General features: G+C 35.7%; 1 protein-coding gene across 3 annotated transcripts in view; it reads right to left on the bottom strand.

The window, feature by feature from the left end:
• Positions 1-19,304, bottom strand: part of LOC128547189 (uncharacterized) — a 37,173-nt gene that overhangs the window by 12,403 nt on the left and 5,466 nt on the right. For all 3 annotated transcript variants that reach the window (XM_053519010.1, XM_053519012.1, XM_053519011.1), the window contains exons 2-11: positions 16,335-16,966; positions 16,104-16,131; positions 14,948-15,526; positions 14,691-14,762; positions 14,129-14,518; positions 12,722-12,934; positions 11,721-11,875; positions 7,545-7,890; positions 3,959-4,026; positions 1,572-1,658 (exon numbers count right to left, since the gene is read on the bottom strand). In XM_053519010.1, coding sequence (XP_053374985.1) covers positions 1,572-1,658; positions 3,959-4,026; positions 7,545-7,890; positions 11,721-11,875; positions 12,722-12,934; positions 14,129-14,518; positions 14,691-14,762; positions 14,948-15,526; positions 16,104-16,131; positions 16,335-16,946 — 2,550 coding nt within the window. In that variant the 5' untranslated portion in view covers positions 16,947-16,966. The remainder of the gene's footprint in view (positions 1-1,571; positions 1,659-3,958; positions 4,027-7,544; positions 7,891-11,720; positions 11,876-12,721; positions 12,935-14,128; positions 14,519-14,690; positions 14,763-14,947; positions 15,527-16,103; positions 16,132-16,334; positions 16,967-19,304) is intronic.

Below are 19,304 nucleotides of genomic sequence, written 5' to 3'. Positions count from 1 at the left end.
AGTGGTCTTGGATTTTCCCTACGCTGGTCAATTATAAAAAAGTTATAATATAAGTTATTTGTAGTAACAACTAAAGGAAGTTAATCTTAAAAAAATAAAAAATAAACCTTTCTAAGTCCACATAAAAATCCTTACCACGTAGAGATAGGTCAAAATATACCTCAAAATTGAATGTAACATGCACGTTGTACTACAGAAAAGTGGTCTCGATTTTTCTCTATGACCAAAGCTATTTAAAGTAACAACAAAAGGAAGTAATTCTAAACTAGGACCTGGTTCTTGCGCATGACACTCCGTCTAATGGTGACGAACATTTGTGCCAAGTTACATCAAAATCCCTCAATGCATGAAGAAGAAATTGCTCCGGACAAAGCTATCATTCTTGTATACTTTGATCTCTAAGTGTAGCCTTGACTAAGGACCTGGTTCTTGCGCATGACACATTGTCTCATGATGGTGAACAATTGTGCCAAGTTTGATCAAAATCCCTCCATGCATGAAGAAGATATGCTCCGGACAATTTCATTCTTGAATTTGACCTTTGACCTCTAAGTGTGACATTGACCTTAGATCTAGGGACCTGGTTCTTGCGCAAGACACTCCGTCTCATGATGGTGAATAATTGTGCCAAGTTACATCAAAATCCCTTTGTGCATGAAGAAGATATGCTCCGGACAAAGTCTGTGGACGCCGCACCTTAACCCTAACATTTGGCACCCTAACCCTAACATTTGAAGGCTGGCTAGAGCAGCGACTATGCTTCCCAAAGGGGAGGATGATGCACTTCAGACATTTTCTCTCAAGTCCAGTTGTCACACAGAATCAGACATGTGACCTCTAGATTTACGGTGCAGTGCCCTACCTTTTGAGCTACAATCATAAAAAACAAGGTTAGGTGTAAGCAGTTCAAATAATCTGCATATCATTATACTACCTTATATTTTACCAGTAGAACATTTTCTCTTGCAATGCAGTGCAATATACGCCCGAAGGTATGACGTTTGACCCCTAAGTGTGACCTTGCCCTTGAAGCGGGCCATTTGAAACATGCGCTCTGTACGTCGTCCCGATGTAGTGAACATTTGTGTGCCAAGTTTCTTTAAAACCGTTCAAGCAGTTCAAGAGTTACAGAGCGGACATAAAACATAATCATATGATCTTTGACCCCTAAGTGTGAACTTGACCTTGAAGCGAGCCATCCAGAACATGCGCTCTGCACGTTGTCTCAACGTAGTGAACATTTGTGTAAAGATTCTTCGAAACCCTTCAAGGGGTTCAGGTACGAACTTTGACAGAACGGACAGGAAACAAAGTCATATGACCTTTGACCCCTAAGTGTGACATTGACCTTGAAGCAAGCCACCAAGAACATGCGCTCAGCATGTCGACTTGGTGTGGTGAACATTTGCTTCTACTTTCTTCGAAATCAAGGGGTTCAAGAGTTACAGAGCGGACACCAAATTGCTAATAGACAGACAGATGGACGGACACCAGTGTCATAACATAATACGTCCCTTCGAGCTTATAAAATATTATCCCTCATAAAAACTCTGATTTTGAAGCATACATACACGTTGCACAGTGCTCTTCTTCTTTGATAATGTTTTGTCAATCGCTGCAGTGGCCTTCCCTGTACTGCATTTCCTAAGACTGATTTTCTGGAATCATTTTAACATATATACAAGTATACATCATTCTAGAATCATTGCAGTAGTTTTCAGTCAGTAAGAATATAAGGCTTAACCAAGATAACAAGTGAATGAAGTATTGTCATGCAATACAAAGTCCCGTACTGGAAGGCGCTGCAGTGTAACATAATGACCTGATATCTGTCAATGATTTTTATACAATTTTGTACTATATATATAATATGTTATAACACAACACTTGGACTTAAATGTGCATATACAAATATCTACAGTTGTTGAACGTTACATAACATCTATAGATATAAACAAGAGTGCCAGAATGTCACAATATAGGCCCGTCATTCTTAAGTTTGATCTTTGACCTTTAAGTTAGTATGAGTGCTGCGCATAGCAATCGTCTTATCATAGGGTATTTTGTGCCAAGAAATATTAAAATATCTTTAAGGATTGTTGAGTTAGAGTCAGAACAGGAAAAAAACCTTTGACTTCAAAGTGTGACCTTGAGTTTTCAGCAAAGGGTCCGGGTTTTGCACATGACACATTATTACATCTAGGGGAATATTTATGCCATTTAATATTTAAATCCTGTTTTGCATGATAAATTTATAGACCGGAGAGGAAAAAAACCCTACTGACCTTTGATCTCCAAGTCTGACCTTGACCTTTAAGGGTTCTAAGTGTTGCGCATGACACGCCATCTCGTCGTTAGGAACATTTATGCCAAGTAATATTGTAATCCCTTAACGGATGACAGAGTTCTGGACCGGACACGAAACAGACCCTGTTCATGCCACGTTAACATTGATAACCAAGTGTAATCTTGACCGTTGGGCTAGGGGTCTGAAAGTTGTGTATGGCAATCGTTTTATTATGGGGTACATTTGTGCCAAGTAATATTAAAATCTCTTCATGGATGGCAGATTTATGGACTTGATAGGAAAAATACATGTTGACCTTTGACCTCAAATTATGACCTTGACCTTTAAGCCAGGTTTCTGGGTTTGTGCATGTTACGTCGCCTCATCATTGGCGGCATGTGTCCCAATTAATATTAAAATCCCTTGATGAATGACAGAGTTATGGATCGGACACGAAACAGACACCCTGCTCATGCAATGCTCACATTTGACTGCCAATCGTGACTTTGACCTTTGAGCTCGGGTATGAAAGTTATACGTTATGCAAGTCACATTGTCATTGTATGTGGTACATTTGTGCCAAGTAATATTAACATTTCATCAAGGATAGCTCTTATGGACCGGACATTAAAAAAGCTCTGTCGACCTTTGACCTCCAATTGCAACCTTGACCTTTGAGCTAGGGTTCCGGGTTTTGCACGTGACACGTCGTCTAATCATGGAGAGTATTTGTACCGAGTGATGTTAAAATCTCTTGATGAATGACAGAATGAGTTATGAACCGGACATAAAATTGCGGACGGACGAAATGACATACGGATATAAAATCGCATTCCTACAGTCCCCGAAACTGGTTTTCAACCAGTAGGGGACTAATAAACATATATGTAAAATAACAATTTCCCTTAAGTACCATTAAAAGGCGGGATATGCTCAGAAACTTAAAATGGGATAGTGACTAAACAATATACTTGTGAAAAAAGTTACATGCAAAACATGCTCTGATGTCGACATTATTATTTTAACGATTTACAACCATTATGTTTTATTTATTCTAGATTTTACATTCTTTATGATGAAAAATCATGAAAAGCCATTTTATAATTTTTTCCCTATTACTAGCTCCAGCACTCTTTATGCATAGTCAAGTAGAACCAGTTGAACAAATCTGCTACTAACCTATAAAATATGACTCTTCTTAAAACATATAGTGATAATCCAACAAAAGGTCCACAAGTATATATATTAAGGGTTCTTGTCTTATTAAAAAATCATAGCTTGCAGCGCCTGAATAAAGTGAAAAAGACCCATTTGATTTGAAAAAACTTCAGAAAACCACAGAAAAATACTTCTGACCAAGTTTAATGAACATCCATCCAGCTGTTTATAAAGATTTCTTATATATTTTAATACTTGAATCTGCACAGTAGTGAACATGCCGGGATGCTTCAGACCAAGTATGGTGAACATCAAGCTGTCTAGCTAAAAACTGAGATCACATGGATGCTTCTCAACTAAGTCAAATCTGGTGGATTATCATCAAACAATTCATGAAAAGAAGTGATTTGAAGTTACAAATAAACAAGGAACAGGAGCCAGACAGAGAACAATCAAACCAACTATCTTAAGACTCCATGGCTATAATAAAATCATGTAAGAAATCAAATTTACCTTTGCTTCATTGACCTCTTTGAATGAAATCCATTTAATGCTGCCTTTCTTCCTTAGCTTTGAAACGACTGAAATAAAACATATATTTTCACATTACATTTAACAAGAACCTGAACAAAAAGTATCCGATTGGGGTTAAGTCACTCATCTGTTGAGGCTGTGACCTTTAGACACCGTGCTTGGTAAACATCCATTAGGCACAGGTGGCAGTAACGTACCTAGGATACAGTATGGGTCCATGGGCCATATGCCCTTAAATTTACTACAATTATAATGTTTTCTTAGGAAAAAAATGACAAAAAGCCATTTTGAAAAAAAATTTGCTCCTGTGACAATGGGCCATGAGAAAGGTGATCAAAAACAGTTTGACATGTGCATTGCTTCCAGGTCCGTATTTTTTTTTTAAAAACAATATTTCCTTATCAATGGTTGGCCGCCTTTTCGGCAAAAGATTAATCTTTCAGAAAAACCTTACTTCAAAACCCAGTTCCAAACCGTTTACGCATCACGAGCGAGCAACGGCATACGAAACGATAGTAATTTCTCCACCCGAATAAATCCCACACATTTTTCGCACCGAAGTCTGCCCCGTAAAACAAATCAAGTACACCATGTCAGTTAAAAATAGCACTGCAAGCAGTCAGAATAGGCTAAATGTAAACTAACAAGACTGAAAATAAAGTTCAAGTATACTTAATTACTTACCAGTTGTTATTTATTTGAATTTGTTAAATAATCCTCGTGAGCCATCGCTGCTTGTTTATATTTGGGTACTCTTTGGATTTTATCGCTACGTTTGAAATACGTAAACTGTCTCCGCCAATGAAAACGTTCTTTACAACCACCGTCTTGTCAACGGTAATCATGGCAGGCGAAGGTAATTTCCGAAAGCGAAAATGTTAAATAGCGAATTTGTAAGTAACAAAATAGGATTGAACCTAGTTTTCGGTCTTGTTAGTTTGTGTTTAGTCTGTTATGAAGGGTTATAACGTTATTTTAAACTTGCACTGTGAGCTTGATGTGTTTTAGGGGGGAGACTTCGATGCGAAAAATGTGTGGGATTTATTCGGGTGGAGAAATCACTATCGTTTCGTATGCCGTTGCTCGCTCGTGATGCGTAAACGGTTTGGAACTGGGTTTTGAAGTAAGGTTTTTCTGAAATATTAATCTTTTGCCGAAAAGGCGGCCAACCATTGATAAGGAAATATTGTTTTGAAAAAAAAAAAATACGGACCTGGAAGCAATGCACATGTCAAATTGTTCTTGATCACCTTTCTCATGGCTCAATGTCACAGGAGCAAAATGTTTTTCAAAATGGCTTTTTGTCATTTTTTTCCTAAGAAAACATTATACTTGTAGTAAATTTAAGTGCATATGGCTCATGGATCCATACTGTATCCTAGGTACGTTACTGCCACCTGTGCCATTAGGCAGATCATTAAAAGTTATATATGAAGATTTTTATTCTTTTTATTGTGGCAGCCAGCAGAACCATTTGAACAAATGTGAGGAAGGGTCAAAAGTTTAGTCAAGATCCATAAGGTGGCCCATGAAACAAATACAATGTAGAAGAAATCATTTGAAGGTTTTTGTTTTGGTTGGAGATGCTTCGGTGGCTTATTTAACATCAAACTGACACAATCATAAGACAAACGGCAGTTTCCGGCTTTTGATGTTGCAGGAAGACCTCAGGTGCCATTCCTGACATTGTTTCATCATGGACAGGGAACTGGGTAGAACTACTGATCTTCCTTAAGCCGGATGGAAGGCTTCCTCAAATGAAGAATTCTATGCCCTAAGCGAGGCTTGAATCAACATCTGTTTTTCTATTTCTAACTTTGCAGTCCACACAGGGGCCAGATTGAATCATTTGAACACATCTTAGAGAAGACTATACAAGGGCAATGCAGATCAAGTTTGGTGATGATCCATCTTTAAAATGGTTCAAGAGAAGTCCTCTACATGTTTTCTTATTTATTTAAAAGTTTTACCTCTGGAAACCCCGGAAAGGGTCCAAACTGAACCATTTAAACAATGTTGAGTGCGAGCTATACAAGGATGCCACAGACCAAGTTTGGTGGAGATCCATAGTTATTTCATAATAGGTTGTTTCGTTGTTCATTTAATTTTGGTACTGGCATCTCCTAACAGGGGCCAAGCAAACCATTTGATATTAACTTATGAGAAGACCACACAATCGCGCTACAGACAATGCTTAGTGAATGTGTTTTACAGTTTTGTTCTATATTTCACTCTTGCAGCTTCTTTCAGGGCCAAGCCAGACTGAATGAAGACCATACTATTAAACAAGAGCTTTCCGCAAGACAGCACGCTCCACTATTCGGCGAGTTGACAGTAAAATGAATTTATGTCTCAATAAGAGTCCTCCAGTTTAAAAAGAAGATACACCAGAGCGGACACAAAATGGAAGTCTCAAACCTTTGACCTTGCGTTGAGGCCTCGACCTTGAGTCAACACGGCTGACGCAGTGAAGGGATCATTTGACTGAAGTCTCATGAAAAGGGGTTTAGGAGATATAAAGCGGACTCAAATGGGAGGCTCAAATACTTGACCTTGAGTTGTTACCTTGACATTGAATTGACACGGCTGAATTATAAGTTCTGCACATTGTCTTGATGCGGTGATCATTTGACCCAAGTTTCATGAAAATCCTTTAAAGGGTTTAGGAGATACAGAGCGGACACAATATTAAAGGCTAAAATGTTTGGTATTGCGTTATGATATTGACCTTGAGCCAACATGGCTGACTCATGCGTTCTGCACATTGTCTTGATGAGGTGATCATTTGACCCAAGTTTCATGAAAATCCTTCAAGGGGTTTAGGAGATACGGAGCGGACACAAAATGTTACAGACAGACGGAAGGCCGGAAGACGGAATTACGGACGGAGTCCATTCCTATAACCTAACACCACTCGTGTTTGGGGATTAATTATTTCGTGTATGTTATTGTATTTAACACTTTTTAGTGTATTTTGGTTTCACTGGTATCAATAGATGTCTTCGTAGTTGATGATTTTATCAGTATGCACGCTAGCATGCTAAAATAAGCTTAAAATGTATATGTTGCAGAGCTCGTGTTTCCCTGGTAACGCATTTTCTCTCATTTTTAAACAACCATGTATGATAACTGGTTTTTCGAAAGTGCCATTATGTTAATAATCAACATGGAATACAAGGATAATATTATTAGCAGAATAAAATTAGAGTGTTAATAAGATTGTCCTTTGATTTGATCTGGTGACCTAGTTTTTGACCCCTTATGACCCAGTGAAAGATCTGAAAGATCTGAACAAAATTGAGAGATGTCCAAGGCTGTAGCAAAGATACTTCTATCCCTCTGCTGGTGAAGATTCAATATATGGTTCATGAGAAGAAGATATTTAAAGACGCTATCAGCAGATGAGGGACACAGCACTATCAAAATAGTTCATTTTTGTTTAGAGGAAAAGAAGAAATACCAAATTATTAGCTACAAAAAGAACGCAGTTTTCAAAAATGCAAAACAATAGTTATAATCTACATACCAAACTTAATGTTATACATTGTATACACATAACTATTACCTGTTCTAGCCGCAAGGACTGCATTTTTTACCAAAGCTGTTTCAGATTTATCAGTTCTATACGACCAAATATACTGACAACGGATTTCTTCGCCTTTAGTTCCACTCAGTGGCGCAACCTGTATGACTCGAGCCTTTATATCACCTCCTGCTTTTAAAAAATTTCTTGAAACTTCCTGCAATTCTGTTGGTACTGTACCATTTACAGTTTTTCCTTTAACTACTTCTACAGCACCCTTTTGACCGAGTACACAATCTAAAAGTTGACCAAGCCTTGGGATCCAGTGTTCCTTGTGTTTAAAGAATCCACGTATTGTAAACCCACCGATAGTATACTTCACCATTTTCTGAAAATAATGTAAAAAAGTACTGTTCTTGATTTACTTATTTATTGTTCAGTGTCTTCACAAATTGCTTGGTAATAGCAGCATTATAAAATACTTTTTAAAAGTACTTTATTGTTATTGACAATGCAATATGACTGAGCTTCTTAACGTGAAGACACATACCAGTATGGGCTGTTTTTTCATATGGTTTGTTTCAATGAGTACTTATTTTGTTTGAGTACTTTTTACACTTTAGTACTCAAATGGACCCCGATGCTCAATGTTGAGAACAACAACTGTTACAATGATTCAACAATAGCTCTGTTAGTCTGTAAACGTGTGTAAATTGCAGATGAAAGATGAAATTTTGAAATTGTTTTCCATTAGCTTTTAACTGCAACTGCTCTCAGTGAAAAATATATAGACAGTGACACAATGTCTTCCATATGATATCTTAAATGTCGATGAAATTCATATGGTGCTCTTCACTGTATGATATTAACAAGATATTAGTTTAATATATGTATAAGTTTGTTTCTTTGAAAGTATATGAAATGTTTAATATTCAAAGGATCCCTACAGTACATTTTTCCACTACATTGTTTTTTACTATCTTTAAGAATACACTTGTATGGGATACACTACAGAATTATGATTTTAGAGTGCCGTTGCGCCATACTTAGGATATGATATAGGTGTGAACAAAAATATATATAGCTTAAACAGTGCCTATCCTCTATGCTTTAATATACAATAGCAGTGGTAACACTGTCTGGCAACAACACCAGGGGTAGTATGTTTAGGCCCACGCCCCTCCTAACTAATATAACTAATATTAGGATAACAGTCCCATGTATTGGACGCAGTGGTTCAAAGGTAAAACTGTTGGACTATGAAAATAGGGATCATGTGCCACCCAGGAACTCCCTCCTCCTTGAACTCAAATTACTAATATTGGGATAAAAGTATTATGTATGTGGACACAGCGTTAACATGGTCGTGAGTTCAAGAACCCGCCACCTCCAACTGCAATAAATGATATTGGGATGAATTCCCTTTATGCAGATGCAGTGATCCAGTGTATGAGTGCTTTACCTCTGTTTCTGGCACTGACTGTCCTTCAGCTAAAATTCTAAATAGTCTTCTGGAGGAGTCTCCCATATGGGTATCTCGTGGTGACTACCAATGAGCTTAAAGATACATCCAATGGCCATCTTTTATTTAAACATTTTATCTTCAGATATTTACTTAAAATCTATAAAATTCTCATACAAGTTATTTAACATTACTTGATTTATAAATTTTGTTTGCATATGGAGCTACATTCATAATTAGAAGCCACTCACTAACAGTTGATTGTTAAAACAGCCAGTTTTTTAGTGGTTGTACACATTTATACTCTGTTTATCTATACATGTTATACAGTGTGTACTATTTTAAACCTAATGCATAGTACTGTAAATACACATAAATCTGTTAATTTTATGCTTAAATGTTTGAATGTTTGAAAATGTGAGATAGCTTTTTAATAATTGTTAAAACGTAAATGTATTGTTGAATACTTGACTTGTGAATTCTTGACTCGATACATACACATGAAAGCTTAGAAAGTAGCAAAACTTCAGTCTGCAAAACAAGTAAAAAGCCTAAAAATTAACAATAATTCAAAACTTTTACGTATAGCTTTTTTTGGAAGAGGAGGGGTGAGGGAAGTATACTTTTCCGCTTTTAAACTGTCTCCTGTTACCAGAGGGAACATTACTGGGGATAGCTGTGAGTGGAGACAAAAAGTAATCAACGGAAAACTCTTACATACAATTTTTGGATGGTCATTGTCCTTAATGGTCAAATACAAGAATTTAAATAATAGACCTGAATGAATTTTTTTACAAATGAAGTTAAATACTAAATTGCACGCAAATTTACAACTGTATTTAATTAATGTTCCGCTGTAATTTATATATCCAATGATCATCTTTCACCAAAATATTTCATCTTTTGATATTCACTTCAAATGTATAAAATATAATAAATAAAATCTTCATCAAATGCATTTAACTTTACTAAGTATTATATAAATTAAGTTTGCATATATATAACTACATTAGCAAGTACCAGTTGATTGTTAAAAAAAACAGCCAGTGTTTTTCATGGTAGCATACATAAGATAAGATAAGATATTATTTATTATTGTGACATGATGATTACATAGCATATAATTGAAAATAAGGCACCCGGCCCATTGGGCCTATATGTCACCAAGATTATCAAGTATTTATATACGAAATTTGTAAACAGTTCATATTATATACATAAGAAAATTATGAAGTACAGATTATTAACAAAACGTTAGCAGCTGTGGGATTTAACATACATTTATACTGTGTTTATCTGTACATGTATATAGTATCAGTGATTTAAGAAAGGGGCTCGTCAGCCTCTTGCATTAGTAAAGGCTAAATCCGAAGACACTCGATGAAAGCCTCCAGATTTGAACCGCCAAATGTGCATGAAGAAATTATCATTAGAATAATATTTCATTGCAACTGCTGCTACTGCTTCTGCTGGTAGTTCTTCTGCTGCTCACTGCCACTGATGGTACTGCTTCTGCTTTTACTACCGGTACTGCTACTTTTGTTGCTGCTGCTACTGCTCATTGCCACTGCTGATACTGCTACTGCTCGCTGCTACTACTGCTACTCCTGACACCGCTCACTGCTACTACTGCTGCCTGTATTGCTACTGCTGGAACTTCTACTGCTCATTGCTACGGTGATTGCTACTGCTCACTTATACTGATATCACTGCTTCTGCTGCTTCTGCTCACTGTTTCTACTAGTAATGCGTCTGCAGCTACTGCTTCTACTGGTAATTCTACTACTTGTATTGCTACTACTTACTGCTACTGCTACTGCTACTGCTTGTACTTCTTCTGCTGCTACTGCTACTGATTGCACTGCTATTGCTGGTACTACAACTGCTGCTACTGCTACTGGTGATATTGCTTCCGTTGCTTCTGTTGTAACTACTGCTACTGCTGGTACTGCTTTTGCCACTACTGCTATTGCTGGTATTGGTTTCATGCAACTGCCACTACTGCTTCTTCTGCTACTGCTGCTATTGCCACCGCTCACTGCTACTGCTGCTATTGCTTCTGCTGGTACTTCTACTGCTTCTACTGTTATTCTTAGTACTGCAACTGCTGGTACTGTTACTGCTGGTACTGTTGCTGCTTACTGCTACTGCTACTGCTGAAGTGTGCTGCTTCTTATTGGTACTTCTTCAGCTGCTACTGCTGGTATTTGCATCTGCTTACTGCTACTACTGCAAATGCCTCTGCTGCTACTGCTACTCTGATACTACTGCTGCTATTGCCACCGCTCACTGCTACTGCTGCTATTGCTTATGCTGGTACTTCTACTGCTTCTACTGTTATTGCTTGTACTGCTACTGCTGGTACTGTTACTGCTGGTACTGCTACTGCTTACTGTCCACTTCCCCACGTGAATAAGACATGAAGAACGAATAATTTCAGGCGTAATGTATTTTATCAAGTACTCATGGAGAACATAGCCTCACTCGTGTATCGAATTCACGAACCTGCGACCCGTAGACCTGCGCTCTCTTTATTGAGCTTAGCGGGCGGAATCAAGTCCGAACAAAAAAAATATTTAGTCCATATCACTTTGCTATCTGTATCAGCAGAAAGCACATTCACAATCATAATGTGATATTATAATCTGTACTAGCTAACAATGACAGAACAAATAAAAAAAAATAGCATTTTAAAGTGTACGTCTAAACATTTGATAAATATGGACCAGGAAGTCAGAGAAGTGATTTATACTGACCTTTTGTTTATGATATAATTTTATGGACGATTGATCAGCTGAATGTCCCGCTGCTTCTACTTTGTATGGGAAATCTAATTCAGTGTCTAACGTTCGGCTACTGTCTTGAGTCAAGGAATCATTACTTTCGCTGTCTGTACTACTTTGCCCAGTCTCTACGGAATATTAAATATTTATATATAAGATACTTTATATGAAGGAGATATATATCTTTTTATTAATACTGTAATGGCTTAATTTAATGGTGGAATGTGGGAAGAATGAGATATTTGAAATCATTGGTATAACTTATTGCAAAGCTTCACTGTTAATTGCCAAGTCTCACTTTATTGTTTTATTTCAATAGAATGAAATGATGGTTGTCACAACATTGGCATACTCAAATCAAAGTAGGTTCGATCCCCGGCCGCGTCATACCAAAGACGTAAAAATGGTACTAGTAGCTTCCTCGCTTGGCGCTCAGCATTAAGAGGATAGTGCTAGGACTGGTCAGCCCGGTGTCAGTATAATGTGACTGGGTGGGGTATCATGCCACCTGTCTACGGCGTGATATTCCAGTGAGGCAGCACTATAAAGTTGGGCATTGTGCTCACTGCTACAAGTAGACACCGTCGTTTATATGACTGAAAATTGTTGAAAAAGACGTTAAACCCGAACGCACACACACACACACATATACGCAAACGCACGCACACACGCACGCACGCACACACACACACACACACTCAAATCAAAGTATGCTGAAAATTGCTTTTAGATCCACTTAACTTGTTATTTATTTCTCCTTAAAGACAGATCTACACTACAGGTGTTTGAGACACCATATTTCAAAGTGTTCAAATACATATTTAACGTCGTTTGTGTCACTATAGATGCAGGGTGGGCAAACATGCGTCATTCTGCAATTACAAACACCCTGTCCGTTTCTCTTGTAGGGAACTTCAAAAGCTATCCATTACATCTTTTATTCAAATGATAAAATAATTTATTTTAAAACAAACCTCCATCAAAGACGTCATTCAACTCTTTCATATCTGTGAAAGTTTTCAGGGTAACTGGTGTGTTCGAATGTTTTGACAATTTCTCCGCTATAGCGTTTGTGCTATTTGAAAATTGCTCACTTCGAAATAATTTCCACAATTCCATCATGTCAGCTGGCGAAGAAACAGTAATTGGAACTCTTATGCCACTTTCTTGTTGCTTTGGTAGATGATCTGTACATTAACGAGAACGAAAGTAATAAGAACAGCAACTTATATATAATCAAAATTTACTGATCTCTTTTCTCATATAACCGATACGACTCTTATTTATTTAAAAAATAGATTCAAATAAAGATTAAGTGCAAATGAAAACATGAGTCTGGTAAAAACGTTTGTATTCACCAATACCACTCTGTTTCGATTGATGTTTATTACATGCTGTAGATGAAATACCTGAGAATATAAGGGGGGGAAATCATGCAATATATAACTGCAAGTTCATCAATAACCACATAACTATCAAGGCATCGGTGATTTTCAGAAATTATTTTCTGGTACGGCATAACCTTCCATTTTTCACTGAATGATAATACTCTTTTTTTTTTTAAGAAAAACGTTTCACTAATAAATTTAAAGTTGTTTCTCAAAAACAAGATGGCGTCGTTTTTATTTCAGGAATTAACAAGAGCTGTCGGAGGACACCAACGCCCGACTATTGAACAGCCTTGTCAATGAATGAATACAAAATTCGAATATAAGTCAATTTATCACAGCAAATAAATGTGTGAAGTTTCAATCCATTCCCACCAGCGGTTACTGAGATACAAGCTTACATAAAAACTTAACCAAACGAGACGCCGACGGCGACGCCGACGCCGACGTAGACGCAAGTGGAAAGTCCAATAGCTCTACCTATTCTTTAAATAGTCGAGCTAAAAACGTACCATCTGAATCACTGCGCATAACATTAGTTGGCACATTAAATAGCCTCGTATTTTCTTATTGCAATAACGGATGAATAAAGTATTTGTGAATGTCAAAGATTTCATTTCGAATTAGTGTTTATAGATGAACAATAAAATGGATAATGAGAACCAATATATTCTATGTTTTCTTTATTTTTATTACTTTAAGAGAAGAACGTCTAGACTAGAGAAATGACTAAAATACCAATTTGATAAAACTCAAAACTGATGCAGAGAGCTTTTAGAATAATCAATATGTTTGAACGCTGTAAAATAAATTAATTGACTTATACAATATTGTCAACAAATCTTCACAGAGAGGGTAGAAATATCTAAAAAAAAATTCAGTTGTTGACAATTTACCCACAATGCTCAGCTCCCAACAAACAACTCCAATATTCATCCAAACATATAATATTAATGTTTAACACTAGTAAGTATTTAAGCAGGTGGTACTTACGTTCATTAAGTATGTCATGAAGTGATTCAATGGTCACATTTGAACATATAGCAACAATCGTATCGCAATGATATCCAACCGCTTTACATATATCATCCAAGGTTTTGTGGAATAAGTCACTATCGAAATATTCAATAAGGTCCAACATGTCACAGGGTTCCCTACTTGCAATCTGCAGAAGGACACATTTCTGCTCAACGGATATATTTTGTATATTCTTTAACTTCTCTATCTCTTTCAAAATCTTGTTAACTTCCTCCTGGATGTCTTGAAAATTGTCTTTGTTTTCTGTTCGATCCAATGCTGTCTGCCACACCGCAAACAAAATGTTTTCAGCAATTTTCGTCTTCTCCTCGTCTGACCCGACAGTTATCATTTTCAATTCTAGCTCTGAAAAAACAAACAGACCTAAAATTGTTACACTCTCAATTATTTTCATAATCGACCATGGAGTAACTATTATTCTGTATGGAGAAATAGTATAAAGAAATTAACTAAACTTGTACAACGTATATAGGAAAATACAAATTGCAACAGTAAAAAGAAAATAATAATAGCATACTCCGGTTACTGCCAAAGCTTATTCCATGTGTAATCATTTGTTGAAGTGTTGCTTTCGTTTTCTGAACAGTCTCTGAAAGAAACAAAAAGTGCAAATTTTAGTTTTAAATTTTTACCTCTATCACCATTTAAGGAACATGTTAATTATTTTTCTTGAACATTTGAGACTAAAACATAATTATTGTCTCTTATAAATAATTGAAGCAAACTATATTATAGCAACACAACAAAGATTTAAAATTCATAATTTAGTTTTACCTTTATGAATGTCTGAAAAAGTTTTCATCTGCAAACCCTGTGATTTGAGTTCCTCCATGTCTGTCTTAAATGAGCCATCTTCCTTTGCTTTTTTCTTACTCTCTTCCAATACTTCGTTAATGTGAGATTTATCTTCCGAATTTAGATAATTTTTAGCAACATTAATGCTGTATTTGAGATCAGATAGGTAGTCAACGAAGGTATCCGGATCTAATGCTTTAACAGCTACCTCTGCGTAGTTCTTTCGTGCACTGTACAGATTGTCTATTGCCTCCTTCAGATCACCACTGCACTCAAAAGCATACCGTAATACCCCAGTCAGTAACGAAATGTCCCATACTGACAAATCCAACGGGGTTGCCAAACGATCTGAGGCAGATGGGTAGAGAATTGCTAAATGTTCCGAATCAGTGATCTTTTCCCTAAGTATATCTTCCTTCTCATCCAGTTTGCATCTCAAATCGCTTTGCTGACATTTTGTTTTAATTAGAGCAGACAATGCAAATCGCCCGCCCTTAACCAAGAGTTTTATGTAACGTTCATATCGGTCGGACTTATCTTTTAAGTAAACGTTGAATCCTTAAAATAAAACTATAATTAAAAGATCTACTCCAAGTAGAAGTAGAACAAATCAAAATATAAAGAAAAACACAGAAAATATATTCAGAGCAGCATATATAACAAATGTATTCTTACAATTTTAAAAATCTACTTCTTTTATGTAGTAAAAATAAGCATATCTTATTTGCGTCAAAACGAAAACTCAGAAAAATAGAAGTTTCTGTTAACTGTAATGGACATGATATTAAGTCCAACAATCAGTTACAAATATCTAGACAGTGATTTTTCTGGTGCGTCAACTGCAAACAAGATTGTCAGAAAAGTTTATTCTAGGTTAAAGTTCTTATAAGGCAATAACAAATCACTCGTTCAATGTCACCCTGACTTGGTATCATGGTCTTAGCAAATATTGGAAAACAAGGTTACGATCCACTCAGAATTAATGAGATTATTATTCTTTTAATCACTTGACATGTTTTAAGTGCAGTATGTTTTATTTCATAATGTGTGATATGTATATAATGTATATACACGAGTAAATCTATATTTGTCTTATAAATTATGTCTAGCAAATACACGATAGAATCTAACTTACCTTCAAGGTTCTTGAGATATTCGTCTACCTATTCAAGAAGACAACAAGAAAATAAAGGTAATCGAAACATAATGCAGAGCACAATAAAATTTACAATGACGCCTAAATCCCTAAAACAGGGAGATTCTTAATAAGGTATTGCAATAACTTAATTTTTCATGAAAGTGCATAAATTTAATTTATAGTTCGGTTAAGAATGTAAAATAAAATTCTCTTATCAGTGATAGATACCTTTTTCTGAGCTTCGGACACCTCCTGATACCATTCTTTCAGTTTCGAGTCATGCTCGTTCTGAATACATGGTTGCAGCTGTTGTATTAAGTAACATTCAATTTGGCTTTGAAGATGTGCCTCGTTTCCCGGATCTATTTCCTTTTCTATCCTTATTAATATAGTCACAATATTCTCCCACACTTCTTCAAATTCCCACTGACGTAGCCGAGCACATGGATGGTGACCGACAATAAAGTTTCTGATCTTTCTTAAACGTAACAGATCAGCCGCAATAGATATATCTTTATCTCTTGGGGGGCAGTCCCATCCTTTTGTCGGAGGTGGTAGGTGCACGGGAGTAAATAAATTGATAGAGAGCGTTATCAGTAGTGATATATCCATAAGTCTGAGATTTGGCCATAGTGTGATGACGAGTTTACATTCCTGTTGATTCAGAATTCCCTTTGTCTTTAATTCATTCAGTTTGGTTTGATTTAATCGAACAAAATCTTCACCATTATTATTTGGTGAATAAAAATTAAACACTTTCCTTACACTCTCTGTACAAAGGTCCATGTACATAGATACAAGTCGAAGGTAGTAAGCTGTTTCTTCTGGGTTGTCAGACATGGTATTTATCTTTGGAACGCCTATGTAACATAAATTGATAAAATTTGTCATTACAATTGTCTACAGATTAACCGTTATATATCATTTACGCACAAGAGGTGTTCAACTTTGAAATTTAAATTGCTTGCATGAGAATTAAAAAACCTTGTTCATTGAACCATTTTCTTGTAGATTCATGTACTTTGAGTTTAAAAATATATTAAAAGTATAAAAGTTGTACGCAAGAAAATATTTGATAAAGTCGAGAGCACAGTGCTTGGACATAATAGTTTGAAGACAAAATTATGCAAAAGGTAGCAAAATGAGCTCTGACATAACATGTTTTTACCAAGTTACCAAATATGTGTCACATGATTGGGTTAATGTACAACTTTCTAAATATAGAACTGAAAAGATGCAAGGTGTTTTTGTCAGATCAAGGGCGAAATGGATATCTGAGGGAGAAAACCCTTTAAAATATTTTGTAATTTAGAAAACAGAAAATATGTATCAAATCTAATGAATTCTTTATACACTCCATCTGGTACACTATTAACAAATCAAACAGAAATTTGAAATGAAGTAGCTAATCATTATAAAAAGATGTATTGGTTTAGAGAAACAGAATATACTGATCTAAATAACTTATTTGATAATATTGACACACACAAATAGAATGAAGATGAAACGCTAGGTCTAGAAGGACATTTGACTTATAGTGAAATGTTGGCAAGCTTGAAAAAAATGTATAATGACTCTTCTCAAGGTAGTAGTTGTTTTACTGCAGCATTTTTATTTTGGACTGATATAGGACAGTGTTTAGTCAGATCAGTTTACAATGTATTTGATACAGAAGAACTGTCAGTTACCTTAAAACTGGGGGTCATAACGTGAGAAAGATTAAAAAAATTGAAGACCTATCTCTTTGCTTAATGTGTCTTACAAAATTGCATCGGCCAGTATTGCTCAGCGTTTCAAAACAGTTCTACGCAAACCTATTAGCGAAGATCAAACATGTTTCTTAGCTGGAAGATATATAGGTGATAATATAAGACTCATTTCTGATATAGTATAGTATACTGAAGAACATCAAGTACCTGGAATGCTGCTGTTAATTGGCTTTGCAACGGCATTTGACTCCCTTGTATAAAGTGTTGATTTTTTTAATTTTGGGGAAAACTTTACAAAATGGGTGAAGTTATTTTATAGAAATATTCAGTCATGTGTTACAATAAATGGACATCTTTCAGATTGGTTCAATGTCCAACGTGGTTGTCGTCAGGGCGATCCCCCTATCCCCTGACATTTTTATATTGTGTGCTGAAATTCTTGCAATATTAATGAAAAATAATCAGAATATTAATGGAATAAAGCTGAATAACATAAAATTCCTTTTATCGCAATATGCTGATGATACAACAATTATGCTAGATGGAACTGATAAGTCTTTAAAACACACTCTGCAAACTCTAGAATTTTATGCAAACATCAGGTTTGAGAAAACAAATATATTATGTATTGGATCCATGAAAGGTATAGTATAACCTCAAATTTTATCCAGAATCAGATCTTCAGTGGGAGGCAGAATCTTATAAACTACTTGGAGCAAATTTCACAATTGATTTAAATGATATAATATCTGTAAATTATTCCTAAAAAAAAATGAAGAAATTAAAAAGTTGTTTGTGAAGTGGTCAAGACGAATCATTACAAAAATGTTGTGATTGAAACTTTAGCTCTACCAAATATAAATCATCTTCTTTTGTGTTTACCTAACTCAAACTCAGACATGATTAAATCAATACAAAATTCTTTCTATAAATTCCTTTGGAATTCTTGACCAGATAAAATAAGAAGAAATATTACCTCTCAGTCCTATGATTATGGAGGACTTAGAATGATAAACATAGAAATGTTTATGATATCTTTAAAATTGACATGGATTAGGAGATACTAAATACTTCAATTTTGTGAAAGGTCTGTATCCATTTAGTAAATTTGGAGATGACATTTTTGAAAAGCAAAATCCAAACAATTAGGAATAAATTTTGGAAAGACGTGTGTTTAGGACTTATTCATTTAAATAAGCAACATCCAAAGAAATTGGCTGATTTCTGTGCTCTGCCTGTTTTTTATAATTCTATGTTCAAAATAGGAGGCACTAGCTTCTACTATCCAAGATTTGTATATAAGGGTGTGATTTTAGTAAATAATTTTTGGACAGTAATGGAAATTTACTATCATACAATGATTTTTCAAACAATTACAACATAAATACTATTAGCAGTTAAAATAATTAATGGTCAAAAGAAAGAATGCAGAGGTATCTACGACCATGTCTTAAGATCCAATACTTCTCCAACTTTCAAAAGAAAATGG

This window comes from Mercenaria mercenaria, chromosome 12 (assembly GCF_021730395.1).
Source record: "Mercenaria mercenaria strain notata chromosome 12, MADL_Memer_1, whole genome shotgun sequence".
Classification (NCBI taxonomy): Eukaryota; Metazoa; Mollusca; class Bivalvia; order Venerida; family Veneridae; genus Mercenaria; species Mercenaria mercenaria.
The sequence above is the reverse complement of the archived record's forward strand: the minus strand, read 5'-3'. Positions and strand labels throughout refer to the sequence as shown.